Source organism: Phyllostomus hastatus, unplaced genomic scaffold (assembly GCF_019186645.2).
Source record: "Phyllostomus hastatus isolate PE091 unplaced genomic scaffold, TTU_PhHast_1.1 phas_contig_254, whole genome shotgun sequence".
NCBI lineage: Eukaryota > Metazoa > Chordata > Mammalia > Chiroptera > Phyllostomidae > Phyllostomus > Phyllostomus hastatus.
In genome coordinates, this window is record NW_025333810.1 from 632213 (window position 1) to 655911 (window position 23699).

A 23699-nucleotide genomic window follows, 5' to 3' on the forward strand; every position below is an offset into this window, starting at 1 on the left:
TTATGCACTGGCCCTTTAAAAGGTTCTCTGTGACTCTAGCAGTCTGTCCCTGGCAGAGAAAAACCCTGCCACTTTTCACAGCTGGGTATTATCTTGGTTCTTTTCAGGCTCTGGTACTACAGTGGGGAAACCCAACTTGGGGTTTATACCCCACACTTCTCAGGGATGCTGAAATATTCCTCTGGCACTTCAGTTGCCACCCATTCAGTTGCCAGGAGCCTAGACAGACCTCTCCTGTCTCCTCTGCATTCTGTACCAGTTATGTTGTGGTGAAGCTATTTCTTCTGTCTGTGGTTATAAGGCTTCTCTCCTGCTATTGTTCAGTTGTTTGTTTTGGATGATTTCTCTACAATTTAGTTGTAATTCCAGATTCGTCCTGGGAAGAAGTTAGTGTAGCTTCCACTTACTTTTCTGAAATCTTGGATCTGTCAAAATTCCAGTACAATCTAAATACAAGTGGTAAGAAAAAACAATTTTGCCTTTTCCCTAATCTTAGGTGGAAAGAACTTAGTCTTTCATCACTAAGTATAATGTTTCTGTAGCTTTTATATAGATACTTTTTATTAAGTTAAGAAACTTTGTCATTATTCCCATTTTTCTGAGTTTTTTTAAAAAATCATGAATGAATATTAAATTTTCTCAAATGCCTTGTCTCTATTGTTCATGGGTCATACATGTAAGTTCTTTGGCTACTCCATTTTCTGTTCTGTTTTTGACATACTCCTGTCTATTCTGTACCTACCAATTTGCACTCCTTAATCCCTTCATCTTTTCCCTCATTCTCCCCCTTCACCTAACTGATAACCCACCAAATGATCTACATAGTTATGATTCTGTTTCTGTTCTGCTGTTTGCTTGTTGGTTTTTTAGATTCAACTGTTGATAGTTGTAAATTTATTGGCATTTTAATGTTTATAGTTTTGATCTTCTTTTCCTTAAATAAGTCCCTTTAACATTTCATATAATAAGGGCTTGGTGATGATGCACTCCTTTAGCTTTACCTTGTCTGGGAAGCACTTTATCTGCCCATTGCTTCTAAATGATAGCTTTGCTGGATAGAGTAATCTAAGTTGTAAGTCCTTGTTTTTCATTACTTTGAATACTTCTTGCCAGCCCCCTGTAGCCTGCAAAATTGCTTTTGAGAAATCAGCTGACAGTCTTATGGGAACTCCTTTGTAGGTAACCCTGCTTTTCTCTTGATGCTTTTAAGATTCTCTTTTTATCTTAAACCTTTAGTATTTTAGTACAATGTGTCTTGGTCCATCTTGTCTGGGAGTGTCTGTGCTTCCTTGACTTTTATGTCTATTTCCTTCACCAAATTAGGAAAGTTTTCTTTTATTATTTCTTTCAAATAAGTTTTTCATTTCTTGCTCTTTCTCTTCTCCTTTAGCACCCCTCTGACTCAAATACTGGTATGTTTGAAGTTGTCCCAGAGGCTCCTTACTCTATCCTTGTTTTTTATTTTTTATTCTTTTTCTTGTTCTGATTGAGGGTTTTTTTTGTTGTTGTTCATTATGTACCAAATCATTGATTTTATTCTTGGCTTCATCCACTCCACAGTTGATTCCCTATAAATTTTTCTTTATTTCACTTCATATAACCTTCACTCCTGCCTCAGTCTTTTTATGTTGCTGAAGTGCCCAATGAATTCCTTGAGAGTCCTAATAACCAGTGGTTTGAACCCTGCCTCTGATAGATTACTTATCTCCATTTTGTTTAGTTCTTTTTCTGGAGTTTTGTTCTGTTCTTTCATTTGGGACATATTTTTTGTCTCCTCATTTTGGCAACTTCCCTCTGTTTGTTTTTATATATTAGGTAGAGCTGCTCTGATTCCTTGTAAAAGGCACTGTAAATTGTGTGGGTTGGAGCCTTAGGTAATCTCCACCTTGCAGGCTCTGTGGCTCTGTGAAGGGACAGTTTAGAAACAGGACAATGGCTTCTGCTCATTTTCATGCCAGACACTTCAGTTTCTCCCTGTGTACCATTGGTGTCTTTCAAGCTACTACACCAGTGTTGGAGCTCAGAGGGAGTATCTGTGTAAGGTGATGCATAAGGTCTTTAAGAGGAACTGCTTGGGACTCCAGGAGTTTCTTGAACTGACTCAATTCCTGATGGTTTTTGCAGCCAGAAGTTATGGGGACTTATATCCTGGTGCTGGATCCCTGGGCTAGGCAGTCTGGTGTGGGGCTGGGATCCCTTGCTCCTGAGGTATCCCTCCTGATTTTTATCTGCCACACCTGTGTGTAGGACCATGCATTCTGTATTTCCAGGTCTTTGCCCCTCCTACCCCTCTAGATGAATATGACTTTTTTAATTCCTTGGTTGCTGGACTTCCTTATAGCTCAATTTTCTGACAATTCTGGGTGATAGTTGTTTTGAAATTTAGTTGTAATTTTTGCTCTGGTTATGTGAGGAGGTGAGCCTTGTTTACCTATGCCTCCATCTTGACCAGAATCTGATTCATTTTTTAATATAAAACCAGCCTTGCATCCCTGGAATAAAATCAGTCATACTGTATATTTCTTTTTATGTATTGCTGAAATGCATTTGCTAATATTTTGTTGAGAAGTTTTTACATGTATGTTTATAAGGGATATTTGTAGATTTGTTTTTAATGGTGTCTTTTTCTAGTTTTGTGTCAGAGTAACATTAGCTTCATAAAATGAATTGGGAAGTATTTGCTCCTCTTCTATCTTCTGTACTAGATTGTGCAGAGGTGGTATTAATTCCTATTTAAATGTATGGCAGAATTCTTCAAGAGTTCTTTAGGCCCAGCTATTGCCTCTTTATTTTTTGGATGTTTTAAAATTGTGAATTAAATTCCCTTAATAGTTATATGGCTGTTGATATTATTTATATTATATTGGATGATATATGGTAGTTTGTATTTTCCAAGGAATTAAAAATTTTTATCTAAGTTGTAAAATTTGTGAGGGTAGATTGTTCACAATAGTTCCTTATTGTCCTTTTTAAAATGTCTTTAGGGTCTCCTGTGGCATCTTCTGTTTCATTCCTGATATTGCTCATTTAGGTCTTCTCCTTTTTGCAGTTAGTCAGTTTTGCTAGGGGTTTGTCAATTTTATTGATCTTTTCCAAGAAACAGCTCTGTTTTGTTTATTTTGCCTATAGTTTTTCCATTTCAATTTCATTGATTTTTCCTTTTATTTTTATTATTTCCTTCCTTCTGCTTGCTGTGGGTTTATTTTGCTCCTCTTGTTTTAGGTTCTTGAGCTAGGAGCTTAGGCTATTGATGTGAGGTCTCCCTCTTTTCTAACGTACACCTTTAGTAGTCCTCATCAGCACTGCTTTATCTGTGCCCCACACATTTTGACATGTTGTATTTTCATTTTTACTCAGCTAAGTAAACCTTTTGATTTCCCTTGAGACTTTCTCCTTGATTCATAGATTATTTAGAAGTTTGTTATTTTGTTCTAAGTGTTGGGCATTTTCCTGTTATCTTTCTGTTATTCTTTTATAGTTTGACTGCATTATAGTTGGAATAATTTCAACTCCTTTAAATTTGTAGAGATTTGTTTTATGAACCAGGATGTGGTCTATCTTGGTATATATCCTGTGGGCATTTGAAATATGGTCCATTTGTCTGTTCTTGGGAGGAGTGCTCCACTAACGTAAAACATGCATATATTCTCTTGGTTGATGGTGTTGTAGATCCTTGCTGATTATTGTCTAGGTGTTCTGTCAATTGTTAATAGAGGGGTGCAACTATAACTGTATATTTTCCTATTTCTTTGTTCAGTTCTATCGGCCTGTGTTTTACATATTTTATAGCTCTGTTGTTTGTTGTATACACATTGGTCTTTTGGGTATACTGACCATTTTATTATTACATAACATCCCTTTCTATTTCTAGTAATTTTCTTTGTTCTGAAATCTACTTTATTTAATATTAATGCCATTTTCTTGCTTTGTTTACAAAAGTGTTTGCACATTATATATTTTTTCCATCCTTTTACTTTGAATCTACTTATATCATTATATTTGATATAGGACTGTAAATATAAATGACTAATAAGGCTTAGCAAGATGGTCCCAGTCCTTAGAAATATTCTCTGGGTCCAAGTGTGATGATGGAATAGGAGAGAGCTGAAGGGAGCAACCAAGAGCGTAGGTCAGAACCATCCCATCTATGGACATGTTATGCACTGCACCACGTAGCCGTAGGTGTCAGCTCTGGGGAAGGAAAATAGAAACCTCTGTGGACAGATAAATATAAACAAAAAGACCCCTCCTATCGTCTATCATCACCACTGACCCATGGCCTGACATTACATATGCTCTTGGAATTTTGACCCTGCCCAAGGGAGTGGGAAAAAACTTATGAAAGACTGATGTTTTGAAAGTGAAAGAAAATGCTGTGCTGTGTTGATGTGCAAACAGGCCCTCAGATTCACATTCTGTGCTCTTCCTCTATTCACCTCCATGTTGCGGGCTAGCAGGCTGTTTCCCTGGCTCTATGGCAGCTAGTGTCTAGGTTGGCTAACTGGAAGGCACTGGCAGGAGCCTGGAGGGCGGGAGGAGAGGAGAATCTATCATAGATTCTCCTTTTCCCCACCATAGATGACTTCCTTGGCAGTGGCTATCTCTGCTCTGTGCAGCAGCTCTCACCAGGTTGGCCATACTGCCTGTCTCTGGGCTTCTGTAACCCTGCTTCCTCCCTTTATTTCTCCAGCTATGGGCTGCACTTGCTAATTTCTGGATTACTTCACCAACCGCTGTTTAGCTTCTGAATTCTTCCATTGTCTCTGTTATCAATTCCTTGCATCCAATTTTCTATATAAGTATTTAGAGTGGTATCTTTTTCTGGTTAGCCTCAGCTTAAAATAAGTGCATGTAAAAAAAAGGTAGAGATGTGGTATTTCTTGCACAACTGGCTTTGTAGTTTCTGTTTTACATTCACTATGTTATCAAGTATACCTACTCTGTTCCCTCTAGCTGGCTGTTTGCTACTTACGTCAAAGGGCAGAGGACTTGATTAGACAGACAGTTCTCCCAAGAGGAAGAGAGATGGCTAGCAGATATATGAAAAGTGCTCAACACCACTAATCATCAGAGAAATGCAAATTGAAACTACAATGAGATATCATTTCACACTTGTCAGGATGGCTATCATCAATAAGTCAGCAAATAACAAGTGCTGGCAATGACGTGGAGAAAACATAGCCCTTGTACACTGTCAGTGGGATTGTAAATTAGTGCAGCCACTATGGAAAACAGGATGGAGATTCCTCAAAAAATTAAAAATAGAGCTGCCATGTGATTCAGAAATTCCACTTCTGCGTATTTATCTGAAGAAAACAAAACTGCTAATTTGAAAAGATATATGCGCCCTTATGTTTATTGCAGGGCTACTAGTAATAGCCAAGATATGGTAGCAATCTAGGTGTCCATCAACAGATGAATGAACATGTGGTATATATACAATGAAATATTATGCAGCGATAAAAAAACAAAACAGAAACAGACCTATAGATATTGAGAACCACCTTATGGTTGCCAAAGAGGAAGGGGTGAAGGATGGAAAAAAGTTTTTAAAAAGTATAATCCTTCCCAGAAAACCATTATTTTAAAGTGATTTTGTGGGAAGGTGCCTTGAGGCAAAGATGTAACTTACACAAGGGGCATGTAAACTGGGGTGTCTGACTCCCCACACTCAGGAGGCATTTCAGGTCACAAGAATTATTTGATACTTGCTCCTAATTCTTTATAAGCATGGCATTAAAAAACAGATTCAATTGATCTTCAAAAAACATGGAAAAGCCCTAGGCAGAGCTTCTGCATTAATCCCATCACCCATACACCCCTCAGACACAGCCTTTGCAAGCCACAACAGATCTGAATTAAGAGAGTGCCCATTCAGAGTCTTTAGTGGCATAATAATGTCACTGAGGGCCCACACAAAAAGCTGTTATCAGCCATTAACCTCCTGGTGAACTGGTTTATTAGGTGTTCTTTGTGACACTCAAGAAATGACTGAAGTTTTGATTGGGTGAGGAGTCAGGGCTGGAATGGGAGCATGGAGAACCACCCAGGAAGACAGGCAATTTGGAGACAGTGCCCTCTCAAAAGGCTAGCCCTGAGCCTAATAAACTTAAAGGCAAGGCTGAACTTTATTACTTTTGGCGAAAGAGCATTGCCAAACTTTCAGAGCAAAGGGCAAGTACAAGGCATTCTTCTGAAAAGGTCACACACACAATCAGGCAGGACAAAATAAAAGTGAATTTCTGAATATAAAATATTCAGCGTTTTGGAGGTGGTTTTATGAGAATGATTATCAGAATAAGAAACCCTTCTGTCAGATGGATTATAATCTAAAATAACTTTCAGTGTGTTCTCCTAAATTACTGACACAAAATCAAACTTCATTCATGTATTCAATACATATGTTGTGTCAGGTTCTATATTTCAGAAGTTACACACATATCATGTTGGAAGAGTGAATTGTTTTCTATAATTGTTCTTTAGAGAAGATTAGTCAACATTTCCTGCTGGGGCTGGTGTGGCTCAGTGGATTGAGTGCCAGCCTGTGAACCAATGGGTTTCTGGTTCAATTCCCAGTCAGGGCATATGCCTGGGTTGCAGGCCAGGTCCCCTGTTGGGGGCATGGAAGAGGCAACCACACATTGATATTTCTCTCCTCCACTTTCTCCCCTCCCTTCCCCTCTCTCTAAAAATAAATAAAATTTTTTAAAAATTCCTTCTTTAGCTTTCCTTACTTATACTAGGGCACACGGAGTCATATAAAATGTCTTCTAGATGAGGAGTCTCCAGGCATCATGCTGTTCCAAAGTACAGGTGTTCCGATTTATTTATTTGCCTTTATATTATCATGGGGCATATACAGATTTTGGAACAAGTTTGAAGCGAGATTTGTCTAAATTTGTATTAATTTACAGCATGTTTAGGCCTTTTATGTTTAGATAAAGCACTTTGCTAAAAACAACAACAAATTTTCTTGGATTGAGACTGGAACAGAAATTAGCAACATTTATAAACAATTCTAAGGTTCCATTGCCTGGAGTTCAAACCCAGCTCAGCCACTTACTAGGTGTGACCTTGAGGAATTTAATTCAACTTTCCAGCATCTTTAAAATACTGATCATAAGTGGTCACTAACTTACAGAATTGTTGAAAATTGTAAATTTGAAAAAAACATGTAAAAGGTCTGGCACATACTGAGTACTAAATAAACAACAGTAAATATACTTATTGCCGTTTATTAACGGGTTTGGCAGAGAGGAGGTACAGGAATTGAGAATAGAAAATCTTGATTAAAGAAAAGAATATCTTACAAGAATGGGAAAGATCAAGTCCGAAGACTCAAAAATAATCTAACTTCTAACGATTTGAATTTTACTACCACCCCTTCACTAGATATTTAACACTTTTCTAAGGTTGATCTTATAATTTGTCATTTCATGGACTTCTGAATCCTTTAAGCAGAGACTCATAAGTGACAAACATCACCATACCACTTAACCGGGGAAACCTGAGTGTTGCCAGCCAGGTTTGTGAGTTGACGCTCTTCAGGCTCTTCAGTCGGAGTGTGTGGTCTGGGCTGGGGCGGGGGTGTTACGCACGCTCCTCCCTCCCCTCCTCAGTCAGCAAATCCGCTCCATCAGCCAACTTCCTCAGGGCTCCTCAGCTCCTTTCCCTCGCCGGTCTGCCCTTCCACGGTGTCTGGGCTGGGCGCGAGAGGCGGGCTCAGCGCTGACGGGCTTCGCCTCTGCAGCAGAAGGAGGAGGGCGGGAAGGCGGGCGGAGGAGGTGGAGGCGGGGACTACGCCGGGCGGTAGCTGGCGCTGAGCGCGGAGGGAGCGGAGCGGGTACCCGGCTAGCTCCGCTGGCGGCCTCTGCCCGGATCTCAGTGCCGCAGCCCTGCGCCTCTCCCGCCCTCGTCTCGGGCTTCGTGGCCTCAAGCACGGCGGAGGCGGCGAGGTGTGAGCCACCGGTAGGTCGCCCGGGGTCGGTTTCGTCTGCAACCTTTTGTGCTGCAGAAAAGGTGGTGACGGGTGGGTGGCGGTGGGGGGGGGGGTGCCCCAGTAACCGATTCCCAGTGCCAGCCCCGGTTGCGGCGCCGCCCCTTCCTCCCAGCCTCGTGTCGGGGCCGGGCGCGCGGAGCCCTCGCGGTGTTGGTGAACCCCGGCCGGGAGAGCTGCGGGGATGAGCGGCCTCAGTGACCCCTGGCCTCGACTAGCCGGTCCCTCGACACCGGAGCTGGGGGCTGGGATATAGTGAACTGGGTGGGGCCCTTGCCGGGTGCGGTGAGCCCGCCGTTCCTTGGCAGAGGGGAGGGGCCGGAGACGCCTTGAGTGTGCAGCGTGTGTGAGTGAGTGTGCGGGGGCATGCGCCCCGTGTGCGCGCGGCGTGCGCTCGCCTGGGAGCTGCGGGCACTCGGAGACCCGCAGCGCCTCTCCCGGGGTGCGGCGGCGCGGAAGTCGGGGAGCGTTGACGCGCACGCTCGCAGCCCTGCCGCCGTGCCCGCTGCGCGGGGCAGCGGGCCTGGAGGCCCCATTGAGAAGTAGCTCTTTCGTGGGCCTGCTGCGCCTGTGGCGGCGTGCCCGACTCCACGCCGGGTGCGACTGCCCGGGCCAGATAGTACCCTAGAGCGAGCTCCGGCGGCCTTATCTCCTCGACTCTCGTTGCCGCTCAGCAGTCTGTGGGGGGCGAGGCTGCCCACAGCTCAGGGCTGCGGGTCTGCGGGTGCGGTGGGGGCGGGAGGGCCGGCCTTGTCCGAGGGCGTGCGTATGGATTGGCGCCGGGTGCTGGCCTGAAGCGAAAGCGGCAGATGTTGGGTATGGCCACCCTCGCCCCACCTGTCGCGGGTGGACTTTGGGGCAGGTGGGAAGCCGTGGAAAGGGGTTTCCAGGCGGGTGGCATTCAGACCTTGAGCAGGCGGCCGCATTGTGAAGCTGCCAAAGTCTCTCTAGTGGAGGAATCTGCAAATCTCTGCCAGAAAGGAGATGGGAACACGAAAGGAGTGATGGCCCGTCCTTTCTCCCTTGCAAGTGTTCCACATCTGTAGGGTCTCCCTACTTCTTCACTCACGCCAGTTTGCACCCATTGGGTTAGTCATTTGTATGGAGCCAACATGCTGAGTGTGTATGTGGATGGCTGCGATGCACAGGTAAAACTGGGACTGGGAACTTTTAATCATTTGAGGAATTGGAAGAATGGAGGCAAAAGCATTCTATAGGGTGCCTGCTACTCCTAGCCGAAGAACAATTCTTACACAACATTTCTGCCGTTACTAGACTCTTCATTTTACATTTTTTCCTCAGATGAGCCATCCTACAATTGAGAGTTGTTAGTTGGTTTGATTTTAACCCTGTAGAACAGGCTAGACACTAGAGAGATAGAAATGACCTCTTCCCAAAGTTTATTTACCCATTTATTTAAAGAAAAATACAGTACTGGTTATTATTGCAGGCGCTTTTGGTATTTTAATTCAAGACTGTGATTTATGCTCCCACAGTTAGAATGAATGTTTCACAGATTTCTCAGTGTTATGTACTGTGTGTGCATTATAAACTTAATAAAATGACCAAAATGAAATATAAGGATTAATGAGCCCAGAGACTGCTTTGATTTGATAAAAATTGATGTATAGAATATGCTTCTGTCCACAGTTTATTTAATTGAAAATAAGATTGTTTAGTAGTATCTATTCCAGGATAAGGTATAGGGTATTTATTGACCTTACATATAGTTAGTGAATTTTTTTACTTTCTCTGTATAATTTTGTATACTTTGGAGAGGTTTGTACCCATTAGCCCTTAAGTGTGTAGAGTGGTGGCAGTAAAAACACTTTATATACAGGATTTAAATTTCTCAGCTGATTTTTATGCTCTGGTGAAGGGAATCAGCTATTCTCTTCCAGAGAGAATTCTGATTTTGTCACTGGTCTAACAAAATAAGTTCCTAATTTTAAGCTTACCACTGGAAGACCAGCCAGTTCCACTGTGTACACCTGTCCCATTCGGTTTTGCTTCCCAAGATGGAAATTTTTTGTAAAGACTCTATGTAGACCTGCAGTTGTAGTTACCCTCAGTCACATTTGTGGTGGAACTGAATTTTTTTCTAAAATGGATAGAAGGATGATTTTACCTAATGATAAGACATTGATTACATAGCTTTAATTTCTACTAGCAGAAATAGAAAATGAATGCTGCACTTGAAGGGAATTACTATTAAAAGAACTGATTAGATAAACAGATTTTTGTTTTATGGAACCCATTATGGGTTGTCTTACCACATTGGAGAGAGTGGTGAGATTAATGATTTGTTTTTAAGGTCAAGGATAGATTCAGAAAAATCACACCCTACCTAAACTCTTCTTTAGAATTATTGGTGATTTAGTTTTTATGAGTTGTAAATGAAAAAGCAAGAATATTTTAAAGTAAACTCTAAGATGAGCATGTATGCACAGCTAAGCATTTTGTTTTCATTGTGTGTGTTGTTAAATCATTATTATTTCTGCTCATGTTCTGTTACTTGGGAGATGTTCTGTTTCTTTTCTCTTTTAGTGTTTGTAGAATAATCTTTGAGACTAGTGGTTGCAAAATATTTTCATTAGTCTCAGTGGAGCTTTTAAAAATTACGCTTTTTCCAAGTGGTTTTTCATTGTTGGTCTCTCCTTAAAGAGTCACTCTGAGAAGTCCTACCTGTTTCCATATTTTTCTTTGTGTTTTGACAGCTAGCATTAGAACCTATAACTTCTACTCCTATCAGTTTTCTTTGCCTAAAATTTATCTTGCTTTTCATAATATAATCTTTATTGATTGGTGGGATTTATTTACCAAAATCCATAAGGACTATGTACAGGCTGTCATATTCATGACCTGATTTGGAACTGATAGATTTTGTTAAATCTTTTCTTATTGCTATTTTGTTAGTGGATGTAAACTGAAGCCTGAGTTTTATGGCATTTTTATGTAATGATTTTGTGTAGACTTAACCATTTCCATGTGGAGCTTTCTATATTTTGGGGGAAAAATCATTCACTTCTTTGGGTTCCCAGTGCTATTCAGGTTTACTTTTTAGGCCTATTAGATTTATGTATTTCCATGTCTGTCTGTCCCTCTTGCCTGCTCTCAGGCTTCAGTTTTTGTGTTTGTCCCACTGAGTGTACAGGATTGGAGCATAAGACTCAAAATATTGTTGAATGACTGCATGAGTAAGTGAATAATTAAATGGCTGTGTGGATTCACCCAAACAAATACTCCTCAGACCTATATGGGAAACCACCATGCAAGCAGAAGGTCCTCCATTCCATAATTCATTGCCTTTCTATTGTTATATATACTTGTGAGTAGGATAACAATGTAATTGCCAAACTGGGACACTTTTGAGACATAAAGGGGGATCTGTAATTAATTATGCCAGGGTAGTGGTGGCTATGACCTGAGACATGTGGCCACTCTGCTTTTGAAGGACATTCTTTTTGTTTACCTCTGATGATATCTGTCATCTTGACTGAGAAATTTGACACATTTGCTAGTTAATGTTTGCAGACTTTTCTATTTGTAGAGGTCTATTTGCAGTCAAATGTTGGGTGTCTTTTGCTTAGTCACTCATGGTTTCCCTATCCAGAGGCCTGTGAACAGCTCTTCACCATGCTTAATTTTTCCTATTTTCATAGCTTATAGGATAATATCACGGGACTTTCTGTTTGTTTCAGCTGCTTATAGCTGGAAGCATTATGTACTATCGCCTTTGCTCTGTTTATTTGAATTTGTTTTTCCAAGCAGCATTTAATCCATCTTGTAAGAATTTCATGTGAGTTCTTTTCCTTCATGTTGATTGTTTTTGAGAGGAGATCCATTGATATCTTGCCAAGCCTTCATGTTCAAAACATTGGCTAGAATCAATTGCAAGTGTTAGAAATTTATAGATTTTGAAAGTATTCTAAAAATGTTACTATAAAAATATATTTTTGGAACTTTCATATTACAATGTTTTGTTTTTAGTGGGAGATAGATAAGGTTACTGTAGTTTTTTTTGTTTTTTTTGTTGTTTTGTTTTTTTTTACTGGATTCCTTTATAGGCAAGCTCTTAAGAAGGAATATTCTTTTATTAGCTTCTAGCCTTATTCTTTCAGTTTAAAAAGTTTTTCCTTTTACACCATCTTCATCATTTTCCTTTTAGGACCTGTGCATAGATAGCAGGCAGTTACACACAAACATAGTAAGAATCAGAAATGAGTGAAAAATGAGAAATGGAACGAAGCTCCTGCACCTTGGCTTTGCCCTGTGTGGTTCCCCAGGTCGCTGTTTATATTCTATTTTTGGCTTGGCACTGGCCTAATAGGGATAATCAGTTACTACATTTTGTTTACTATTAAATTACCAACCATTTCCTAGACTTCCACATCAGCTCCAGTTCAAGAGTTAGATAATTACTTCAAGGCTTCTCTGCTTTCAAATCTGGAATGAAGTTTCATATATAAAGCAGTGGGTCAGTAGGCTTTCTAGTCAGACAGATTGGGGTTCAAATAATGCTAAAGGAGTGTTGCTCAAGTTCTTTTTTTTAAAAAAAAAGCGTTTTTCCAAGAGTCTTCCAATCATTTGCCTCAGAGCAGTCTTATGAAGGATTTTTATTATTGCTATTTAATGGCTGAAATGAGTAGACACCAAAGAATTAATTGCATAATAACATCACACGTCGTAAAAGGCTTTGCAGCATGCAGAATGATTTGTTCACCTACCTCATGTCATTTGGTTCACACAGCTATATGAGGGAGGAGGGATGCTGTTGTCTTCAATTTAAAGACTGCTGTTTATGCAAGGTCAGGAGGCAAAGTTCTTAGTAGAGCTCAGGCTAGGTAGAACCCGTTCTTTTGACCCAGCCTCATGGTTATTTTTTTATAGGGTACTGTGAGTCTCGAACTGGGAATAGGACTAGGGTGGTGGAACCAACATTTAAATCCGTAGGATTTAGCCCAGTTAGCTACTCCTAGTCTCCAACTACCTACTTAAGCAACAGAACACAGAGGAACAAGCTTGATAAAATTTGGTTTAATTTAACTGAACAAATTCAAAATTAATTAAATTAATTAATAGGGTATCCTATATAACCTATACCTGGTATTAGTACCTCCTGCTAGTTTCATCCTGTTTTGCTGTTAGAATTGATATAATTGCTTTATAAGTGTTGTTACTTTTTAAATTAAAGGTTTATTTTTGTATCTCATGTTTAGTATCTGGAATAGAGCAGAAAAATTATTATGCCTGTGTTCCCTTGTGACTCATTGGAAATTGTACAGTGACATCTTCTGGGATTTAGTCTGGTGAGTTGTATTTTGCTTTTTCTGCTTGTTAATCAGTTATATGAACATAATAATGTGTGTAAGGACTATATGAACAGATAAATGTGAAGTCTCAGTGTGTTATTACAGATATGTATACTATAGTTATGACATTTTATTTTTTTTTTAATATTTTATTCACTTAAAGAGAGGGGAAGGGTAGGCAAAAGAGAGAGAGAGAAATATCAGTGTGTGGTTGCTTCTCCCACTCCCCCTATTGGGGCCTTGCCTACAACTCAGGCATGTGCCCTGACTGGGAATGGAACCAGTGACCCTTTGGTTTGCAGGCTGGCACTCAATCCACTGAGCCACACCAGCCAGGGTGACATTTTTCATGGCAAGGGCTGAAATTGTTGCAAGATGCTCATATTATACTTGAAATTTTTAACTTTTTGAGTGAGTAGATTTTCCTTTTTTTTATTCCTAGAAGATAAAGGAGGTCTTGCAGAATATCAGAAAATACAGTAGTGAAGAGATATTGCTCTAATTTCAGGAAAATTTTAGTAAAAACATTTCTCTCCAGAGATTGGCAAGATAATCTGCAAAGAGTTCTAGTTGTATATTATCATACATAAAATATGGCAAACAGGTGACAGAAAGGAGCATCATTTTCACTTAGTTGAATAGCAGTTCACTGCAAGTGTGACATTCCTTTCATCACACTGGGAATTTAAACTGTTAAGAATATGCAGTGCTGTTGTTTTCCTCTGGTTGTCTTTTTCAGTATGTCATCTGTGTATGTGTGCTGCCACAGTTGTTCACGTGGCTCCGAGTCTTTGAAGGGGAGACAAATTAGTAATGATTTTGTAACTCTTTAGAATTTTAAAAACTGCATTAGTCTGAGTTCATGCTTTGATATAACATTCTACTTGGCCAATATCTTTGTGGGTCCTTTTTTGAACTACTTAGAATGGTCATAATCCCTGAAAAAAGTAGTTTCATAATAAGTGATTTTCAAATTATCAGTCAGTAGTAGAATGATTCAAAGGGATGGTGGGGAAACACAAACAGTTCTGTTTGTGAAGCATTTGTAACCTATGGAATGTATGAAAATGCATTTTAAAACATCAAAAGAGTGGAAACATTACTAAAATTTTGTTTTGAAGAGAAGAGCAAGAGCTTTGAAAATCATAAATACAAAGTAGTTTCAGAGGATATAAAGTAAGAATGTGGCTGGGTCACTAACTCATACAACTGAGATAAAGCACAAAATTTGGTCCTCCGATTTTTAAAATTCTTCAAATTGTATATTCTCAGAATCAGAAGGTATCTTAATGGTTGTGTAGGCTATATTGACAGGTAACTTCTACTTTTTAAAAAAGATTTTATTTATTTATTTTTAGAGAGAGGGGAAGGGACAAAGAGAGAGAAAGAAATATCGGTTGGTTACTTCTGATCCCAATCGAGGATCAAACCCGCAACCCAGGCTTGTGCCCTGACTGGGAATTGAACCAGTGACCTTTCACTTTGCAGGATGACATCCAGCCAACTCAGCCACATGGGTCAGGGCCTTACTGCTTCTTAAGTTGGCTCATTTCCCCTTTTGCAGCTCTGCTAGAGAGTCTTTCTATTTACATATATAACTATAGCTATAGCAATGTATCATACATCTGTATACATATGCATATGCAGAGATACAGATGTACACACATTCCTGTAGCTACAGGAATAGAAAATTTAGAGGACCATCAAAAACTTGGAAATGTGTGACAGCTTCTTTTATTTTTAAAGTCAGATTTATTAAAATATAATTTACATAAATTCACCCTTATAAGGTATAGAGTTGGATGAGTTTTGACAAATATATACAGTTGTATAATAATGACTGCAGTCAGTATATAGAATATTTTCATTACCTTCCAAAACCCTTTTGTACCCCTTTGTAGTCTGTCCCCTTCCCCCAACCCTAGCCTTGACAGTCATTGAGTGATTTCTGTCCCAGTAGTTTTGCCTTTTCCAGAGTGTCATGTAAGTGGAATCACACAGTATGTAGCATTTTCTGTCTGCTTCTGTCACTCACTGTAATCCTTGTTTACTCCTTTTCATTGCCAAGTGGCATTTACGTATGGACAGAGCCAAGTTGATCCATTTCCCTGTTGGTGGACGTGTGCATTGTTTCCAGCTTTTGGATGATTATGAATGAAGATGTTATAAACATATACATTCTTGTCTTTGTGTGAACATATATTTTCGTGTTCACTAGGTTAATATCTACAAGTAGGGTGTGTGGATGGTTAAATAAGCATTTATTAAAATTTGTAAGAAATTCTCAAACTGTTTTCCAAAGTGGCTGTACCTGACAGAAGCTTCTAAATAACTAAAATAACTATACCAAAGTGCATATAGATGAAGGAACCTGATTCTCATTCAGCACAGATATATTTTTATTTTATATCTAGTTTTAACAAGTTTAGTTAGAAGATTAAAAAAAAAGCCCACAATGTATTAAGAACAGTAAACTTGAAGGCCTTAGGGATGATAGGTTGTTAGCAATTGCAAGCAGCCAAAAGTGATGGTCACTGATATGACTATAATTACTGATTAAAAAAAAATAATAACGGGCAGGAACTTACAGGGGTGAAATTCTTCTGTCAGATAAGTTCTCTCTGACAAGTTCTCAGCCATGTCTGCATCTTAGGATCACCTGGGGATCTTTGAAACATTTCAGAGCCCTGGCTACACGTCACATGAATTAGATCACAAATCGGGGGTAGAGCACTGACATCAGTATTTTTGGAAGCTCCTTAGATGATGTCAATGTGTAGACAAGTTTGGAACCACATGGTAGAAGCATGGCAGGATTTACTCAAAGGAGCCCTGAACTTGGAGCCAGGAGACCTGGAACTGCCTGCCTGGCTCTGGCTCTGGGTAAGCCCCTGCCTTCGTGGCCACAGGGTCACCTTCCCTATAACCGGAGGTTCCAGGTAGGTGAACTCCAAGATGATTTTGCACTAAAATCTGATGGTTCTTGATATCATTAAACAGATAATAGCCATGCTCAGGAGAAGCTTTTTCCCAAGGAATGGCTCTATTCTGAATGGTTTGCTTCAGATACCTCTTGAAAAGAATTCTGTTCACATGATGACATTTTTGTTCTGTATATTTAGACAGTTATGTTTTCTCTTAAGTGATATTGCTGTATGTTTCTAAAAGCAGTTCAAGCATATGGAGCAGTTTTTTGACTGAGGGTGACTTTTTTTTTTGATAAACCTGATTAAAAAAAACATTCAGTACTTCTCAAAAAAGAATTTTTTGTCTAGCAGTTGTGCAACTTAACAGCTATTCTCAGAGCTGGTCTAAGGAGCTAAGGCATTTAGGTTATATTTTCAAAATGTTGTTCCTTTTGCCAAATGTGTAGGAAGTTTGCCCTCTTGGAGAGTATTCACAGCTGATCACTTCCTATCTGGGTCACAGTGTTTTGAATGTGCTCGTCTTGGTGTATCTGGTTCCCCTTGTATGTGTATTGAGGTTTGGATCTATTTGCTTTAGTTTCAGCCAAAATTCACAAATGCATTCTTCATCCATTGTTTTTAAATGTGTACTGTGTACATTTTTTTTTCTGGTAAATGTGTTGCTTGTCTCATGTTGTCTAGTTTGAACCCTCATATTCCAAAGAAATGTAGTGCTATGTGTGAACACGGCCAGGTCTTCCCTGCTTTATACACACACGTCAGTGCCATTATTAGTGAGTGGACTGTGAGCGAATTTGATGTTGAAGACCCTTAGGTGTCACTTGTTCCTGGTACTTGTTTAAGAAACTCAGTTTCACAAGCATTGTTCAACAAGTTGACTTTTCTACTCTTCGCATTTTCTGTTTTAGACTCACTCTTCCGTCCACTGAAATTTTGCTGCCTCTGTTTTTCTGTTTTCTGTTTCCAGTCCTTATTTTTGCCTTAAACTATATATGAAAGGCATTCATGGAAGCAATAAGGGTATTGCTGGTTTCTGGTTTTTAGTGTTCTGTAGCGGGAGTTAGCACGGGACCTGATTCCTCAGTTCACATGTGTTTCTGTGGATGCAGTGGGAGTAGTGCCTGCTGCACAGACCTGCATTCTACACCAGAGCGCTTTGTACTCACTTATCCTGGAAGTATGCTTTTTTGACACAAGGTTATTTTAGAATATGAAACAAAATGCTTACTCTTGAATAAGTTTGTTAAAAATAACAAACTCACAAGCAGATTTTTCAGGGTAACAATGAAGAATTTACTGCTAAACACAGGCCATCTCCAGTTGTAGTCATTCATTCCTGACGAGTGATGTTTAGTAAGAAATTTTGCAGTGTAAAATATTGGACATCCATATATCAAGATATGTTGACTTTGGGACCATTAAGTCTTTATAGTCTTAAGTATCAGCCCCCCCTTTTTTGGCAGATTTCCAGAATTAGAAAGTACCCAAACTTCTGTTTTCCAGTAGGACAGTACCTGTACCACGCTGGCCCATGAGAAAGACAACCTGAGAAAGTTGTTTCTGTAACTGCTCTCAGGATCTTGCTTCAGTATTTAAATTCAGTCCAGAAATTCTCAGGAATTTAACAGCATGAAAAGTTTTTTTCAGTCACGTTGAGGAATGGAAGGTATGTTGCTTAGTCAGCATTCCATTCAGCTAAAAATGAAATATTTGCCAGTCATTGCTTCCCTTGTCTGAAGCCCAGCCTCCACCAAGCTTTCTTAGTGTCTCACAGTAGATATTTTTTAGAAAGGCAATCTGTAAAAAAAAGCTAAGCAGTTTGTAGGAGTTCTGGTTGCATATTCACGTTCCTACTTCAGTGTCAAGATCTGAAGATGTTCTTGTACATATGAACAAGACACTGCAGAGTCCAGTAAAGCCACCAAAAAGATCTGTTAGTTTTGAGACTGCTATTGTTTGGAGCAGAAGTGTTGATACCTTATAGCCAAAAAATGTAAACAATTTTTCAGTCCTTAGAATTACTCAGTAGGTAACAGCTGCACATGTAATATATCTAAAATGAACATTTTTGTGTTCCAATGCAGCAAGACTGATTCAGAAATTTTACACCGACTATTGACCTTGGTTACTTAAATAGTTGTTAGAGGGTATGAGAAATGCTTGTTTCTTTAACTTTCTGGGTAAGTAGCATTTTCTTCCGGGAATATGTTGTTCATGTCATCTTACTATATATAGGTTTCTTACACCAGGCTGCTTGGTGAAATTTCTAGAGCTCTTAAACCACATCTAGATAAGTATGTAGGTTAAATCATTGTCTATCAGGTAGTTGCCTGAAGATCCTGTTGGTTAACTTTACCCACACTAGGCGATACTGTTTTATGATGCTCTTGGCTGCTAGAAACTTAACCAGTGATGGTTACTCATCTAACAGTGGTGCCTAGTTCATGTCGCGTCAAACTTTGACCTTAAACATTGCCTCATGCCACTTTTCTAATTTTCTAGCTACTTATTTTCTGGCTAATATGTAATATTTTTGCCCTTTTCTCTCAAATCTTTGTATCCTACTATCCTTTATCCTTAACCCCTAGAGATGACAGAATTCCTGATGGTCTGCCTTGATGCAGCTGGATTGACTTAGTGTGGGAAGAGATTTTTGATGACCCGTGACGAGCCTGTGCCCACTTTTGTGCTATGACTTTGTACACCATTAACTTTCCTAGCAATTTTTATCTCTCATGGGCAAAAAAGATGACTTTCAGCCGATCTTCTGTTTGAATTATTACCCAGTTCAGGAGGGTAGGGTATGAGTCGTGGGTTTTAGGAAGTTCATAGTATACCAAATGTGGGTTCTGTAAGGTGGCTGGTAGAAGTCCTTGGACTGTCATGGACTGCCAGGTTGGGAAGAAACCTGGACCAAGTCACTTAATGTGACTGATTGCTTGAGTTTCACCACCCTGGTGGCTACTGGGTGGGGCTCCCAGAGTGTGTGTGCTCCATTTCCCCCACAGCCCTGGTTATTTAGGCCTCGCTGACCCTCCTCTGTGTGTCCTTGTGTCTTTGGAGAATAAACTGTCAGAATCACTTCCTGCTGTTACATAGGTTGGAGGCTTTGGATAAGCTCTTCTCTTGTGTTCTTCCTCAAAAACAGGATTAGTGAGAAAGGAAGGATTAGTTTGTCATTTGGCTTAATGTAAACATTTGTTTCTTTACCATAAAATTTGATGAAGCTTTGTGTGACCTTCTAAAAGTTTATTAGATGAGAAATCTTCAGGTTTTGGTAAACATATCAAAACAGCTGGTGGCCACCTGCTTCAGTCCTCTCCATAGAGAAATAGAGTATAAAAGCAAGTACAGATTTATTTTTTCATTAATAAAATAAAATAAAGCCAATTACTTTAAGTCTAGAAGGGTTGAGGGGTGAATATATTTTGGTTAAAGTTGAAAACAGTCCAAGATTTGGAGTACAAAGTGAGTAAACCTATGTTGATCTCTTTAGCAGTTGTTTTATCTCAGGAATTATTACTAGTGTTAATTTCAGCTGTGCTATAAATGTGGACCCTAGTGAGGACAGGATGGCATCTGGTAACTTCAGTCTGGGTTATTTATTTTCCAACGATGGAAGTACAGCATGCAGATGAAGGAAAAAGGTTATGCATGGTTTTTCTTCAGCTTTTTAATTGCTTGGATTTTAAAGGAATACCCAAATTTAGGAAAGGCCTCAGTTAGGAAAAGGTTTTTTTACAAAAGGATTCATAAGCATTATTTAATATCATAACCTTTTCCAATAAATATTTAATCTTAAAATCAGTTATTACTTGACATTTTGGTTAGCAATTAGATTCATAAAATGATGTTTTCAGAAATGGTATTGTTATTCAGATTCCTGTAATATGTTATTTTCCAAAATTTGATTTATCTACAACTTCCTAAGAACCTGGCAATTCTTTGTGGTACTTCCTGTTATTGGAGTTTCCCCACACTGCAACGTGATTATTGTAATAAATAATATTAGTATATATTGTTACTTCTTCCCTTTACTACACTGTTCAAAAGTGCAGTGTTTTACTTGGTATATTTGATGATTAAGTGTTCAAATAAAATAACATCTGGTATTTTATATATGTTTAATGTTACAAATGATTTATTTATAGGATTTACTGGGATATGGAAGGAGGAATGTTTACAAGATTTGGAGGCCCCCTCCCTTAAGACTTCTCCATACCATAAGAAAAATTACTTTGGCCTAAATTGGAATCTTTGCAGAAATGGATCAGCTTTTATGTTTTTTATTATTTGCCCCTTAACAAAATTGAAAAGAATTGCAGGTGGAAGAGCTAAGCACTTACTTTAAGTCAAATGATGGGAAGTATAAAGACTTTAATTTTCATGTTGGAAAGATTTTGTGGATTCTTGTGAAACTGTGTTGATTATTTTCATTTGTCTAATGTTGAGGTATGTATTTGATTTGCTTAATATCTTATCAAGGAGTAAACTTTGCGTGATTGAATGGAGCACTGTATTGAGGAGTGTTGTTTTCTGTAGGCTCCTCCACCCGAACCATTTAGTCATACTTCAGGCTGAAGGCAGAGAGGGATTAGTAGTCACTTTATACCTGCTCTGGAACTCTTCAAAGGCAGATAAAAATCTGTTAATTGTACATGGGCTGTTTTTCAGGCCAGTGTTATTTCATGATCCCTGAACCATCTGAAATAATCCAGCTTGGCCTACTGTTCTGCGCTCTGCAGCCTTCTAATCTGTCTGTCTACTTTTAGGAGTGTGCAGACTGGTGGCTAAAATGGAAGTAGATGTTAATGGAGAGTCCAGAAGTACCCTGAGCACCCTGCCCTTGCCCATGGCCGAGGCGAGCTCCCCAGGAAAGGCAGAGGCAGAGAAGCCCCGCTGCTCCAGCACACCATGCTCACCAATGCGCCGGACTGTGTCAGGCTACCAGATCCTCCACATGGACTCTAACTATTTGGTGGGCTTCACCACTGGTGAGGAACTCCTGAAGTTAGCCCAGAAGTGCACAGGAGGTGAAGAGGGTAAGGGAGAAGCCGTGCCTTCCTTGCGCTCCAAACAGCTGGATGCAGGACTTGCACGTTCCTCTCGTTTGTATAAAACCAGAAGTAGGTACTACCAGCCATACGAGATTCCAGCTGTCAACGGCAGGAGGCGAAGGCGGATGCCCAGCTCAGGAGACAAGTGCACTAAATCTTTACCTTATGAACCTTATAAGGCCCTCCATGGGCCTCTGCCTCTTTGTCTTCTTAAAGGTAAGAGGTCTCACTCCAAATCTCTGGACTACCTCAACCTAGATAAAATGAACATCAAGGAGCCAGCTGACACAGAAGTGCTACAGTACCAGCTTCAACACCTAACCCTCCGGGGGGACCGTGTGTTTGCCAGGAATAATACATGAATGACCTGCCGAGTGTGTAAACCAGTTTAGGGCAGCCTGTACTTGGCTAGAAAAACCCACAGTTGTACTCTGTACAGGACTCTTCACGTTATAGATGGTTATATCAGCTAAGTGTTCCAGGAACATAAAAATTGTTTGCATCAAATTTTGAATACAGAAGTAAAATCACAGGTACTTGGGGAGAAATCACTCTAGAGCACGCAACTACAAAGAAAACAGAATGTTGACCATTAGTTTGTATAGCTTTTTAGCTAGGAAAAAAGGCTTTGGTACCGTAAGATCTTTACGATTCTCACGCTGGAGTCAGGAATGCTATTCTGCTTGGTTGTTGCTGACTTGGTATGATTCATTAGAAATTTATATCTTAAGTACTTAAGTACTTCTTTAATCTCTGTATTTTACTATAAAATGTATGTAATGATTTGTTTTATGAAATTTAGAACTTGAACATTGCTGAATTGGACCACTTTTTATTTTTAAATATTACGTTTAAATATTTTATAACTGGTTTTGCACTGAAAAAAATAACATTTCAGATTGACAAGAGAATAATCTTTCTTCACTTGCCTCAATTCTAATATTGAGCAATGAATTTTTTATTTCCGCATGGAAAGGTATTGATCTCTATGGCTGTAAAATATTTCTTTATAGCATTATTAACGTGTGTCTTAATAAAATTAAATTTGAGATACAAAGTATTTATTTTACAATAGGTGGGGGGGAAGCTTTTCCAGAAAGTTTCCTATCTGAAATTTTCATAAGTTGAAAAAGTTTCCTTTGAGCTTATTTTCTAATTTAAAATTCATCTGGAACTTTAAAGTGGAAAGATTCTTTTGGTTGTGGATTATAGGCATAATACAGTCTGCATCTGAATGTTCTGTAAGTGAATGGAACTTTAATAGAGGAATTCATGATTTCTACTATCGAATGCTTAATATGAAGTGATACCATTCAGCACTGCATCAGGTCATTCCAGGTTTTAGTTTTTGCAGCACAAGCACTCATTGAAATTCCAGTTTCTAGGATTAGTGTAGGAGCCCAAGGGGCTTCTACAGTTTTAATGGGTTAATCCTGGATTACTTAACAATTTATGTCAATTGCACTGGTTTAATTTGTTGCTAAAGAGATATTGCCCTGGCTTTAGTAACAAATACAGCTCAACTATTCTTGAATATATTTTGAAAAAAAAAATGTATGTAACTTACCTTTTGTAAAAGTTTCTATTTCTTTTCTTCTTTTTTGACTCTTGAAGGTGCAATTTATAACTGAATTGGCATTTCTGGCAGCATTGAACTGCTTATTTTAAATTTTATTTTGGGGGCTGTGAGTTTCTTAGGTGTTAGCAATCCTGCTTATAAAATAAGAACACCTTTTAATTAATCAGTGGGCCATTCCTGGTGCAGTTGGGACTTTTCTTAGCCAGAATGAATGGCAAACTATTTAGAGCAGAGTAAGTATTAGAAAACCCTAGGAGCTCCTAATCAACATTTATTATGCTTTTACTGAGGCAGACTGTGTGATTGAACCTTGGTGAAGTTGGCCCATATCTTCCCGAGTTCATCAGATTTCTTGGTGGGCTGTAAATTTTCAGCTGTTGATACTTTAACGTAAATTGCACCTTTGTAACATATTGTATTGACGAATGATCACTAAGATTAACTATATCTATACAGTCATTAGTTTGACAAGAAATAGAATCCTGTCAGATGCCAAAGAGTTGGGATTTTTACGTTTAATGATTAAACATCGTTATTTATTGATGATTTACCCTGTGGAACTGTATTATTTCTAACTATGAAATAAAAGGGTGATGTAAACACACATTGTTGTGTGATGCTTTAAACAAAGTCCATCATCAACAGGCGGGTCACTGTTCAAGAATTCCACCTAAGCACATATTTTTAGGCCCCGTTTTTGTTTTAAAAAATTACTTTTGGTGCTCATTTACATTCCAAGGTAAAGGCTGTGTTCACAACAATGATTGTATTCACTTGTTAGGAAACACAGCTGTACACCTGTGAGATCTTTTCCTGCCTATGCACCTG

At 39.2% G+C, this 23699-nt stretch overlaps 1 protein-coding gene across 5 annotated transcripts; it reads left to right on the forward strand.

Annotated features, from left to right (window-relative positions):
* Window positions 1-7791: 7791 nt before the first annotated feature.
* MACIR (macrophage immunometabolism regulator) lies at window positions 7792-23475 on the forward strand. 5 transcript variants are annotated; one of them, XM_045837934.1, is made up of 3 exons: window positions 7799-7968; window positions 13216-13305; window positions 21008-23475. In XM_045837934.1, the coding sequence occupies exon 3, from the start codon at window positions 21031-21033 to the stop codon at window positions 21652-21654; it is 624 nt and encodes a 207-aa protein (XP_045693890.1). In that variant the 5' UTR covers window positions 7799-7968; window positions 13216-13305; window positions 21008-21030; the 3' UTR covers window positions 21655-23475. The 5 variants fall into 5 exon arrangements, with proteins under 5 accessions (XP_045693895.1, XP_045693890.1, XP_045693894.1 ...); XM_045837938.1 differs by lacking the exon at window positions 7799-7968 and adding an exon at window positions 8106-8346; XM_045837936.1 differs by lacking the exon at window positions 7799-7968 and adding an exon at window positions 8353-8812.
* Window positions 23476-23699: the final 224 nt, after the last annotated feature.

What these genes read in the sequence shown, in the direction of transcription:
- MACIR (XM_045837939.1), top strand. Translation starts at nt 21,031, where the DNA reads ATGGAAGTAGATGTTAATGGAGAGTCCAGAAGTACCCTGAGCACCCTG.